The 12,862-nt window shown below is 43.4% G+C and overlaps 1 protein-coding gene across 1 annotated transcript; it reads right to left on the reverse strand.

Annotated features, from left to right (window-relative positions):
• Positions 1-3,523: 3,523 nt before the first annotated feature.
• On the reverse strand, positions 3,524-10,995 carry map3k13 (mitogen-activated protein kinase kinase kinase 13). The gene is made up of 13 exons (XM_070914627.1): positions 10,356-10,995; positions 8,992-9,175; positions 8,662-8,853; positions 7,643-7,801; positions 7,350-7,508; positions 7,106-7,214; positions 6,764-6,873; positions 6,405-6,521; positions 5,648-5,791; positions 4,654-5,407; positions 4,491-4,561; positions 4,080-4,371; positions 3,524-3,625 (listed from the first exon to the last, which is right to left on the reverse strand). The coding sequence occupies exons 1-13, from the start codon at positions 10,993-10,995 to the stop codon at positions 3,524-3,526; spliced, it is 3,033 nt and encodes a 1,010-aa protein (XP_070770728.1).
• Between the last annotated feature and the right edge of the window lie 1,867 nt (positions 10,996-12,862).

Raw genomic sequence — 12,862 nt, forward strand, 5'->3', positions numbered from 1 at the left:
TTGGCAGAGTTAATGAGATGAAACTCTCGTGTCACAGAAGAGACAGACCACAGTGTGTTGGATACAGTACATCAGCATTTATTCCATGCAGTTGTTTGCTCTGATTTTATTCTCCCAGATGCCCATTGCACTGTACACTGGATAACACAGGAAACGGACAGGATTGGTTGATCGTAATGCCATTCAACAGGAAAGGGAGTTGGAAATGAGAGTAACAAAGAAACAGATGCTTGATACATGGGATGAGGCAACATGATGTCCACAGTTAGAGACATTTCACAGAAATTCAAATGTAAGTAACAGGTATTTTGATTAAAAATGAGAGGAAAGGGATCTCTGCAAGTACAGAAATCGGCATCGCACATGCCTTCAGTACTTAACGTCTCATTTACCCTGCTGTGACCGTCCGCTGACTGGCTTTTGGTTGTACTAGAAGTGATGCCTTATAGCCCATGTCGAGATAAAAATGCTTCAGGAACACTTGATGTTGCTAATTACTGATGTAAAGTCTGCTAAATCAATACTTCATCTGCAACGATAACCTAAATGATGAATGGTCCCCTGCAGGGTCACAATGACAGAAACAATAGTCGATGCCTGTGATATGACAATGCTCTACCATACAAATACTGTTCTTCTCCCATACCAATTCATTGTGCTTCCTTTAAATAATACTTTTCAGGAGAAATCATAGGTCATGACATTTCTAAAGCTGCCTGAAATTAAAAAGAAAATATTCATAACATTCATAATAAATTAATTCAATAATCATGTAGGCCAGCTACAAAGAAAAAAAAAAAGAAGAATCAAAATTAAATTAAAACTTTACAACAATCAATCATACTTCACAGGATATATGCCAGAAAGATGTTATTAACAGCTTGATCATTACCGAGTCATTATGATACACTAGGTTATTTCACACACACGTAAACAAGAGTGAAAAAGGTTGAAGGAGGCTTGAGGAAAGGCAGCAGCTGCTTTCAGTACCAGGTGTAAGCCTTTCCAAAGCTTTCAAGCAAAAAAAAAAAAAAAAGAAGGTAATTTATCCATCAGTACAGTTTTAGATTCACCTTGTGCTACTCTGTTCTTATGACTCACACCCTCCTGCAGTGTTCAATACTGATGTAATACAGTTTTAAGAATTTCCTGCTCATTTTCAACCAGTCGGCTGGTCGTCAGCAACAGAGGCTCGAGGCTCTGTCGGAGCTGTGCGATACACGTTAAAGAGAGAGGACAGAAACAGGTTACATTACATTTACAGATGTTTATATATACACAGGAGTAACTAACACTGAGATGAGGTTGTTGAAAACCAAGAGCAGCTTCATTGCTCTGTGGCCTGGTCTCTGGCTTATATTCCTAATTTAGAATCTCAGCCGTCTGCGTACACTTGAGCTGACATCTTGACATCATTATCGTTAAATTCAACCCTGGCTGGCTATTTTTTTCAACCGCAAAAAAGTCATTAAGGTGGATGACAAACACTCTTAACAGGGACAAAAATAAAGCTCTCACAGATGCAGTATCCCTTTTCAAAGACAACAAGACAAAAAAAAACGTCATATTGCTGGGATTCTAGGATTTGGATGGTCAAGGGAAACATCAGATAAATTACTTTGGGTAAAAATGAGGAATGGTGCCAGGACATTTACATAACACAAGGAAAAGTAAGTCATTGTAACTGTTGCCATCTAGTGGCTGCTGATATATTGCTCCTGCTCTCAGTCGGCACAATAGAACCTGAGCACCAAACCCCAGGAAGGCGAGTTCATAAAAATGGGAAAAATTTAAAAAATATAGCATCTATTATAAGCCGTTTGACACTTGCTGCTCTCCTCTAGCCACCAGTCAGTGTGTTGTGTCTAGCCAGCTAGACGCCTCGGATCCTGAGCAAGCAACTTATTTCTCACCTGAGCGCCAACCTACGTTATTGCTGTTTCTATTCACCACAGCACAGGAAAACAATTAGCATTTTTTTTGGACATTGCTTATTAGACAGTATAAATTTACCCTGCTAGAAAATGGTACGTGGGCTGCACCTAGTGATTTCAAGAAATGGGATACTGCACCCGGATTGCAACTAAAACGCTCTTAGATCTCTACATAACATTAAAGTCTGTTACAGCAATAAAGGGTTGAACATCAAGGCTATCCATAAGATCTTTTTTTTTATATTCCTGCATGGTCCATTATATGCGCCACTCAAAGAATGTTCCTACATACAATAATTGGTCCAGTCCAGTTTCTCCTCGAACAATCCTGAGATGAGACTTGAAACTGTAATGTTTAATGGAGAGGAAAGGGCTTTGTGTTCGCACACACACACACACACACACACACACACACACACACACACACACACACACACACACACACACACACACACACACACACACACACACACACACACACACACACACACACACACACACACACACTGATAACTCCCTTAACAACTCTGGTCATGACATCTGATTGATGATGACAATGACGTTGGCGTGTCTTGGAGAAGGACGAGCTGGGTCACAGAGGAAGAGTCACTTTTTTGTTGTTGTTGTTGTTTTATATTTTCCTTAGCTGTCAGCTGACTCTTCGTCTCTGTTGCTCTGCTAGCTTGTCCACTTCATGCAGTCTTCTGGCAGCTATTGCATTTTGCAAGCTGCACAGGCATGCTAGGACAGTTCAGCGGGGATCCTGATGACTAAATGTGTGTGTGTGTGTGGTGGTTCTAGGGAGGGAAGGAGGGAGGGAGTCCGGTTGTTCATGCTGGTGTTCACACTGTTTTCATGAGCTCCCTGTTCCCCACTCACCATTGGTGGGGACAGGATGGAAGTGGGTACTGGGGCTCTGCACTGTAAACTCATGATAAAGCAGGTTGGTCTTACTTCAGTAAGAGGGAGTCCTTGTTGGTCGAGGATTTCGGACTAAAACAGGAAGATGCTGAGAGCAACTGTAGCAAAATCAGTGACACTCCTAGTCTGTCAGTCACCTGAGAGACCAACAATCGCAGTGATGTAACTCCACACTGCTAGTCCTCAGCCTCTGAGACATCAGCACTTCAACACATCCTACTTCTCATCATCATCATCATCATCATCATCATCATCATCATCATCATCTGCATCTGCATCTTCGTCCAGTCTCTCCCCAACACACAGCCCATGCTCAGTTTCAAAAAGTCATTTTTTTCTCTGTTTGGATCAGAGGGCATACAGAGGTCCTGAATTATCCTTCAAAACTCAGACAAAAATAAATTATGAATGTTACACTGTCTACTGTACATTATCATTCAAAAGGGAATCCCTGCCATGGGTTGACTGGATGCTGTGCTAGAGATGAGGGAGACTGGGTTTTATGAAGGGAAGGTTAGGGGTGGAGGGGGTTCTGGGAGAGATTGCATGGGGCTTTGCTATAGGGAGTTTTGTTTACAACGTCGTCCTCTTATTGCTGTATTTTCTGCAGGGCAGAGTGGAACACGATGGCCTCCAGGCAAAAACAGAACCGAGCCCTGGGGCGGGATTCACCACGAAGAAGGAGCCCCGACTTTGTTGTTTCTAATGGTGGCATCGGAGCACTCTGCTTCTGACGTGTCACAGTCTGAGTCCCCAAACTGTAGCGGATTCTGGGAGGAGAGAGAAAGAAGAACAGAATCAGGCAAGTGCTTTACAACATTGATTTTATCATCTGATCATGGATTTTTGGGATGGAAAATATATATTGATATATATATATATATATATATATATATATATATATATATATATATATATATATATATATATATATTGCCCAACATATTGAGCATGACTGATATGTGAACGCTTTGTTTGTTAATTGTATTTAATCTACTAAAAGTCAGGGGATCACCAAAATCAGTAGGATTCATCCTCTGGGATGAAACCTGTACCACATTTGCAATCCATCCAATAGTTGTTGATGTTGTTGAGATATTTCAGTTTGGACCAAAGTAGTGGACAGACCGGCAGACAAACATTGAAATCCCTAGAGCCACACCGCTAGCATGACTAAAAATACAGACCTAACATGACGGAACCTCGCATATCCACAGTACTGACCTCGTAGCTGTGTTCGTCGGAGCACAGTTTTCCCAGTGAGATCTGGGTCTTCACCCTGCGGACCGCGCACTCCTTGTCAGAGAGGCCGTCTGACTGGGTGGAGATGTCGATGGGGATGTCTGGTGTGTGCGACAGCAGCTCATCCAGGTGCTCCTCCTGACTGGCGCTCAGCCTCTCCAGTGGCCCGCTGTGGGAGTGGTCACTGGTGTTTCCCTCCTCTCCGTCAGACACCGACAGGTTCTCTGAGCTGAAGGTGGAGTAGGACTGGAAGCTGCTCATACAGCGATGAGGTCTGTGAGGACGCAGAGGAAGAATAACCTGGTTCACTATATTTGGGACATGCCAATATTACAAATGATTATTTTGGTTATGATGTGGTGAATGGTCTGTAAATGACCAACTGTATTTTACCTCTGTCTCCTTGGAAACTCCACTTCACTATCGACCTCCCCCTCTTCCTCTTCAGATGACTCATCGCCACCCTGTAAGAGAGACAATTACAGCAGTTAATCCTTTATTACATCACAAACACATACTACAGACTCACTGATGTGAGGCTACCAGCTGCGCTCACCTTCCTGAGAGGTCTGAGAGTGCGGGGCAGTGCAGTGGGCAGGGTGTGAGTGTGTTGGGATGCCTCTTGTTCCTGTGGCTCAGTCTTCTTTGTGGACTCTCCATCCAAGGCTGGATCTTTACTGGGAGCCCCTAAAGAAGACGGGGTGCCTTCCTGGGTGTTGAGCAGTGAGTAGTGGGGCAACTCTGGATGGTTTGATGCAAGAGGGGTCTCCTGACAGTGTAGGCAGCCGGGAAAGGGATGAGCCTGGCAGCAGGGACACAAAGACACAGCACCAGCACCCGGGACGGGGTTGGAGCCGGTGGATGAAGTCCGCTGTCGTGTGTCTGCATCCACGGCAGTGGATATGAGGTCAGGGCTGGAGCCAGAAACACGGCGCTGCAGGTGGTCTGTCTGAGGGCTACGGAGGGCTGCGGCAGGGCCGAAGTAGCGCAGGTTGTTGGCACAGTTGACGACGGCCTCCTCACGGCCCTTCAAGGGGAGTAAGGGCCCCTCAATTGGTAGGTGGTGGTGGTGGTGATGGAGGAACTGCTGCTCCTGCAGAGACTGAGTGTCTTCTGGTGCCCCAGTAAGAGGCTTCAGCAGCCCAGGGAACTCGCTGTGACTTCCTTTACTGTTGGCGCGACGGTGGCGTGGCTTGCTTCGGTACCGGGCTTTGCCAGGAGGCGTGGAGACCTTCGGGCTGGCTGATAGTGGAGAAGGGGAGGGGAGAGGGTCGATGCTGGGGATACCATCAGAACGAAGCAAGTCTGGCCTGAAAGAAATGCATTCGGCAACATTAACATAATATTAATATTATATATGCCCAACTCTGTATGTCCAGTGTCTTCTAATGACACTTATGGCTTTACCAGAACATGTACAGTAGATACTCATCTAAATGAATGTAAATCCCATCTAGATGACCCTAATGCTAATGGATGTATAGCAGCTGAAACAGGGAATTATCGTCTTTTCTTTTACAATTACATGTTCAACTTGCTAAGCTTCAGACCTTTTAGTTGGGGGCATCCCAGGTTTGTGGGAAATGCTTCCTTTCTTCTTGATGAGCTTCTCTACAGCGTTGGACCGGACGATGGGTCTGACCAGGTGGCGCTTGTAGGTCCCAGGATATTTCTTCTCCACTGCCTGCTCTCTCCTGTAAGGATGGCAGAATTAGTTTGGAGTTATGTTGGTAAACAGCATTCACATTCAGTTCTACAGAGATTAGTACTTTTTTTACACCAAACTCTGGACTGATATGATTTTACAAGACAAGTAAATTGTTGCATCTATTTATCTGTATCTGTATCTATTTACATGTCTTTAAAATCAATTTAGGTTATCTTGCAATGTCAACAGTAGTTTTTTGGAAAGACCCATGACAACGTACACAGCTATTCAGCAGAGGAAGGAAATTCTGACGAGTGAAGAAACAGGTCAAGGAACTGGCAACAAATCAAGGGAGGAACAACAACAAAGAACAATTTTTTATTTGAGTCAAAATAAATAAATTCCCATGAAAGCGGAAATTGTTTGTGTTGTCACTCAAAAAATGCCCTATTGTTCTTGTGAATACAAACTGACCCAAAACAATGACTAGCTGAATATACTGTCAGTTGTCGTGCCAGGCCATTGTAATAATTTCAAATGTTACTGGAAATGCCTTTGTGAAAAAGGAAATAGTGGCATACTGACAACCAGTAAGTCCTGATAATGAAGAAAGGAGCAGGACAGAAGTAAAGCTGATGAATACTGTGATATTTACATACTTCATTAGTTCCTTCTCTCGGACCTCCAGCTGCAGCATGATGGCACTGAGCTCCATGTAGAGGTTGTTGGCTCTCTCCAGTTTCCTCTCATAGTGCTCCCGGATGTCCAGAGCATGCCTGAACGTGTACAGGGAATGCAGACAAATGTTTACTTCCAACAACTTCTGCTTTTAAAACAACATCATGCAAAATTGCATTTTAAGGGAATTATACATCAGTACAGATTGGCCAAATGGAGGCATTACAGCATTTGTTTACCTTTTACAGACAGAAAGAATCCATGCCATCAACGGGCAACATGTTTAGTATTGCTTTCTTTTCCCGTACAAAAATTGCTCTCGCTTTCTTTTCTTACACACCTGAGTTCATCCCGCCTGCGTCGGATCAGCTCTTCGTCCAGCCTGTGGATACAGGTGCCTTCACTTTTGATCTTCTCAAAGTGTTTCTTCACTTCATCCCTCCATTCTGACTGTAACATGGATGGACACAGACAAAAATGCTGACAATCCACTCACAGACACAAACGCCATGAGATGATTTAAACTCAGCACTGTGCCTAAGAGAAAAATACCATCTCGAAAAAGTAAACACTGTCCTGGGCTTGAGCGCTACCCTCAAACTTATCTTAAGAAAAGAAGTGTATAGAATCCTGTGACTCATAAAAAGTGAAGATTATTGTGTTTTGCAGTAAAAGTACAAACCTGAGACTTGAAGTACGTCTCCTGGGGAGCTCCTAGGACATCAGCAGAGGCAATGTCGAGGTGCAGGAGAATCTGGCGAAACGAAGGTCTATTCCTTGGCTTGCCTTGCCTGGAATCAGCAAAAAACGGGGAGAGGAGATGTGATTAAATAAGAATGGTAAGAATGCTCTTTTTTTTTTTACTCTTGGGCAATCCTGTATGGTGCATTGTTAGTATTTATCTTTACTAAACCCAGTGCATTCACCATGTTTGTTTCATGAGGATTTTGAAGCCATCCGGGCAGGTGGAGGGCACAGGAAGGTGGAGACTGTTGCTGCCAACACCCCAAATGATGGCAGAGGAGTCCACATCTTTGTAGGGAATCTCTCCGGTCAGAAGTTCCCACAGCACAACTCCAAATGACCTGCAACAAACAAGTAAAGAGAGTCAGGTCTCGCTACAGCAACATCAACAGAATATTAGACTTTTACCTGCACTTTTATGTCCTTTTATGTACTATATCTTTTAAAATAATATACTTGTCATTTCAGTACTTACCAGATGTCTACTTTTTCAGACACAGGCTCATTTCTTATCACTTCTGGGGCCATCCAGGCCACTGTACCCGCAAATGACATCTTTGTACTTTTGTCACTGAGCTCTTTGGACGTTCCAAAGTCTGAGATTTTCACAGTGTCGTTGTGGGTCACCAAAACACTAAAACAGACATAAACGGAAAAAACACACAGACTGTTAGCAAGGTCAGACTGTTTGATTAAGAGGAGCAGAAAAGACTATATCTATATAACTGTATGGTAATTCTAGAGTTATTATAAATACTCATGTTCACCCTTTCATATCAAAGCCGAGCAGTGTCAGACCGACATTAATCCAGGTCAGATGACCTGGGTTAAACCATTCAGATGGATGCCAAGTTTTTCCTGTGACATTCCGCTGCTTTTAAAGGGATATGAACCCCTTTTGTAACATTTCAGTCTTCAAGCCTAAAAGACTCAGCTGTTGCAGGAGCACATTTCTGCATCTGAATCACCCCATTAGCAAAATGAGACTGACCTTTCCAGCACATTCAGCCTGCTATCATTCTGCTGACTAATATAGTGTTTGGCACTGCTGCAGCATGATGATACTGATTATAGAAACAGGGCTACACAGTGTGCAGAGGATGAGGCAGGATGAGCAGGATGAGATAGGACACTGTGTCTTACTCTTACATTAAGGCGACTAGCTTTTATTAATTCTGAGAATTGCATCTGAGTTCACAGCTGAAAGGATGAATTGTTGTTGCTGCTGTGGGCTAAGAAATCTTAAACAAGGCTGCTGAGCTGTTTTCCTGAGCTTTACAGATCAGCTGCTGTATAAGTGGCAAAACAAGAAAACATACTGTACATTCCTGTAGATCAGAAGGGAGCATTTTCACTTAATTTAACTGTATTTATATTGTAACTCAACAAATCAAATTATAAATGTTTTTTTCATAGTAGTAGAATTAAAAAGTTACAAAATTCAAATTGAAGGAAGTCTCTCATCTTATAATACCAGGAGACAAGGAAACTCACTTGGGAGACTTGAGATCTCTGTGGATGATTTTGTGCAGGTGTAGGTAGTTCATGCCGCTGGCGATGCCTGAGGCCCAGTCCACCAGCATCCTGGGGGTCACTTTCCTCCCCGCCCTCAACACCTCATACAGCTGGCCCTGGGCACAGTACTCCATTATGATGCAGTAACAAGGTGCCTGGGTGCACACACCCCTAAGTTGAACAAAGCACGGGAAACACATTTATATTTATGGTGACAGATCCTGACGATACCTGTCGACGATGCACATTTTGACACCAGCTGAAGCCTTGCATCAGGCAACATGCAAGGTCAAGTGATTGCAGACTTACTTGAAGCTGATGATGTTTGGATGCTTGAGTTTCCGCAGGTGTTTAATATCCGTCTCCTTCTGCTCGCGCACCTTCTTGATGGCCACCTCTTCAGAGCGGAACTTGCCCAAGAAGACGGCTCCTTGTGCACCGCTGCCCAGCCACTGCAACTCTGAAATCTCCTCAAATGGAACCTCCCACATGTCTGGAAACAATAGATTATATTTTGTCAAAATAAAAGCTATATATTGTTATTTTTTGAAGTCTATATGTATGTAATTTTGATCTTTAGCATCATTTTTGTCTATTCGTCTAACACTCTTTGTGCTCTTAAAAAGGAATAGTTCGATATTTTGGGGGAATAAGGTTATCTGATTTCTTGATACCACTCTGTTGTCTGTACTGTAAATATGAAGCTACAGCAAACAGCTGGTTAGCTTAGCTTAGCACAGATTGGAAATAGGGGGAAACTGCAGCTAGCCTGGCTCTGTCCAAAGATAACAAAATCCACCTACCAGCACCTCTAAAGCTCACTAGTCAACGGGTTATATTTTGTTTCTTTAATTTGTACAAAAACAACAATTTGCTATTTTATGGGGGTTATGTGATGTACTATTTCTTGGCTGGGTCCAGTCTCCGTTGGTTGTCTGGCAACCTCATGGTGACACCAGGACTCAAGGAAATGAAAATGAAAAGTGAAAATGTCGAAATATTCCTTTAAAAAGTGAAAAAACACAACACTATCACAAAACAAAATAAATATAATATAGTTTAAGTGTCCTATAACCATCCTTATGGGAACGTAGCATCACAGAGGTACAAATTTGTGGCACTCTACTAAAACACACACACACACACAACATGGTAAACACTAGATATCATATTTCTTTTCCATACTAAGTAAAAATAAAACCAAAAGCCCTGTGCTCAACTGCTATAAGTGTCTCAGATATTCAAACAGTGAGTCATATGCTGTTCCTTCCTCGTTATGTGGTTTTGAAACCAGCTCAGAGGAGAAGCTGTGGTGCTGAAACCTCCAGCCCACTACATTTGGACATTAGCTGACCAACCACAAGGCCCAGCCCAGTTCTGTCTGACCTCGACTCGTATCCTGGAGCCTCTGTGTTCAGCTTGCGCAGGCAGCCCTGCAGCAAGGTGAGTCTACCTTAACCATGACCTCAATTAAAACTGACAGCTGTACAGCTTCACCCACAACAACAATATGGTGAAGCTAGGGGTGGCTATTCAATTACAGTTTCAGACTACACTGGGAGAAACGGGAAGGGAATCTTTTTTTCTTAAAGAGACAGGGATATCTGAATTAAACACAGAGCATTTAGTTCCCTAAGTTGATGCCAGGCAGGTAGATAAAACCCAGAACTAACCTTGCTGTTGTAGCTTGTATTCTGTTGAGTATGTCTTCCCTATGATGTTCCAGACAGGCCGAAGACAGCCGAAAAGCCCCTCCAAGAAGCCCCCCGAACCAGGCCCCGCTCTGTGGAAGTGCAGCTTGATGTCATCAGGGTGATGGGGGTGGTTCTGCTGCCCCTCTCCACTGTGGTCCATAGGACAGTCTCCTTCTCCCATCTGCTCCTCCATTCCACTGCCACAGCCGTGCTCACAGGAGGCCGGCGATCCGGCTTCCTCGTGGTCTTGCTCCCGCAGCTGGAGCACGCTGTTATCAAAGTGGCCACCCTCGCTTCGTGTCGAGTCCACACTCAAGGCTGTGTTTGGGGGAGTTATACCCCCCAGCATAGAGTCCTCGTCCTGGCCGGGTGGCTGCAGCGTCTGCAGGGGAACGGGCAGGTGCGTCGGCGGGGCCAGATCTGTGATAATCTGAGGAGGTAAGTTGGACGGAGGGGCCTGAGGAGGCTGAGGTTGGGAGTTGGGCGAGTTTGATTTCTTCATGGCATCGCCAACCACAGTGAGTTTGAGCTCCTCCTTCAGCTTTCCCACCAGCAGGCTGGGGCAGGAGGTCCACGAGAGCACCTCGGGGGAGCTACCCATGGTGTCGTGCATGTGCATGGGCTTCCCAGTGATGATGAGTGGGGCGCGTCCTAACACACTGGTTTGTCTGAATGCTGAAAATCACCTGCAGAACAGGGAGACAGATGCAGAACAAGAAAGAGAGACAGGTTAGCTGAAATAATAAAGTACATGGAAAATGAAATGCAGATTAAAATAAAAAGCTGAGTTAAATCCATTTGGATGATTGTGCACACCTCTGACACAACATAAACACAATTATAACTGTTGCCATGGGGCTCTATTACTTCCACAAAGAGAAATGCAATCCTCTCATTTCCTCTCATAGATTTGGGATTGAGAGAGCTTACATTAATGATGATTATTTTTAACTATGGAGTGCAAACACTGCAGGGCGGAGGAGGTCAGAAATATCAGACAGGCTTTAAATCCGTGCATAACAGACAGAGTTGCTGAATGAAAGACATTGCAGAGGAGATAAAATAATGCAATTCTGGGAAAATTCTGGGAAACAGTTGAACTAAACCAATCACATGCACACACACAACCGGGGCTGTACTATGTTCCCTGTGAAGCAGTAACAGTATAGCAGGGATTAAAAGTCTTGCTGTCTATTAGGACTGCTGAGAGCAAAACATCTGGCACACACAGCCCATTCTCACTGCTTAACCAGAGGGGCCGGCCATAGCCACCACAGGAGTAGGTGAAATGGGTGAAACCCTCCATAACAGTATATATAATTATATATCACAATATGATATAATATAAAAATCTAATATTGCAATTAATTAGATCTGTTCTTTGATTTGCAAGTTTTACCGATGTAATGCCCAAATAAATCCAGAGATATTAAAGGGGGTATGGCAAAATCTCTAATGCATTCAAATCATCTTAAAGTACATGTAAAAGTCATGTTGCCCAAACCTGGTTGTCACCACTGCCTACAAAAGCCTGAGGGAAAAAGAACGCAGATTCCCCAAACATGGCAAATGAGCTCAGCGCAAATATGTACGTACAGCAGCAGAGAGTCTAACAGCTTAAAGAACAAACAAGGATAAACAAGAATAAGACGGTGTGTGACAAATTAATCTCAACTCAAGGTCCACCTACTACCTTTTTATGAGCTATTAATAGCAACTCACAGTCTTCATCAGCAAATTAAACTACCTCAGGTGTCATCATGTGACCCAAGCGTGGAACTTAGGTCATGTGATAAGAAGTGGTCCCAACAACAGTTGCTGGTAAAGACTGTGAGAGGCTGTTGAAAGTCATTTTGTCATGCATACTGATCCCAATGCCCATGCTTTCAGTAATGTAGTAAAATGTCTCATTGCAGTGTTTGAACAATAGAGGAAAAAACACATGCAGAAGTTAACAACTGAGTAACACAACACGGAAAATGTATGAATATTCAGAGTAATTAAGTTATCATTATTCTGTATTTATCCTAAATAAAATAACAAAACTATGCATCAGTCTGTAAATATCTTTAAAAAATGTCACAAATATATATATATATATATATATAACTTCCTAAAACATCTGGGCACTGTATATTCTAAGCAAACAGTGCTTAACAGTGCATTTGTTGGGGACTATTTTGTTGATGTGAGTGTGTGGGGGTGTATTGGTGTGCAATGCTGTCTGCCACTTTTCAACACCATCATTGCCAAAGTCAGAAATGTTCAAATCCTACACATGGGGGATTTTAATTTGTTTCAATTGTAGCATACACTGTGTTTTCAGCGAGACAGATGGCCATTTATCCACAGTCTTGGTAAAAAAAAAAAAAAGCGGCACAAAGCAGTGAATCAACTTAGACGTTCCCTCACTGCTACTGCCGCCAATCAAGTTTGAGGGGGCAGCAGAAACTGGAGAGCGAGGGAGATAGTGAGAGGCTGTACAG

The sequence above is a fragment of the Enoplosus armatus genome, chromosome 11 (genome assembly GCF_043641665.1).
Source record: "Enoplosus armatus isolate fEnoArm2 chromosome 11, fEnoArm2.hap1, whole genome shotgun sequence".
NCBI classification, from domain to species: Eukaryota; Metazoa; Chordata; class Actinopteri; order Centrarchiformes; family Enoplosidae; genus Enoplosus; species Enoplosus armatus.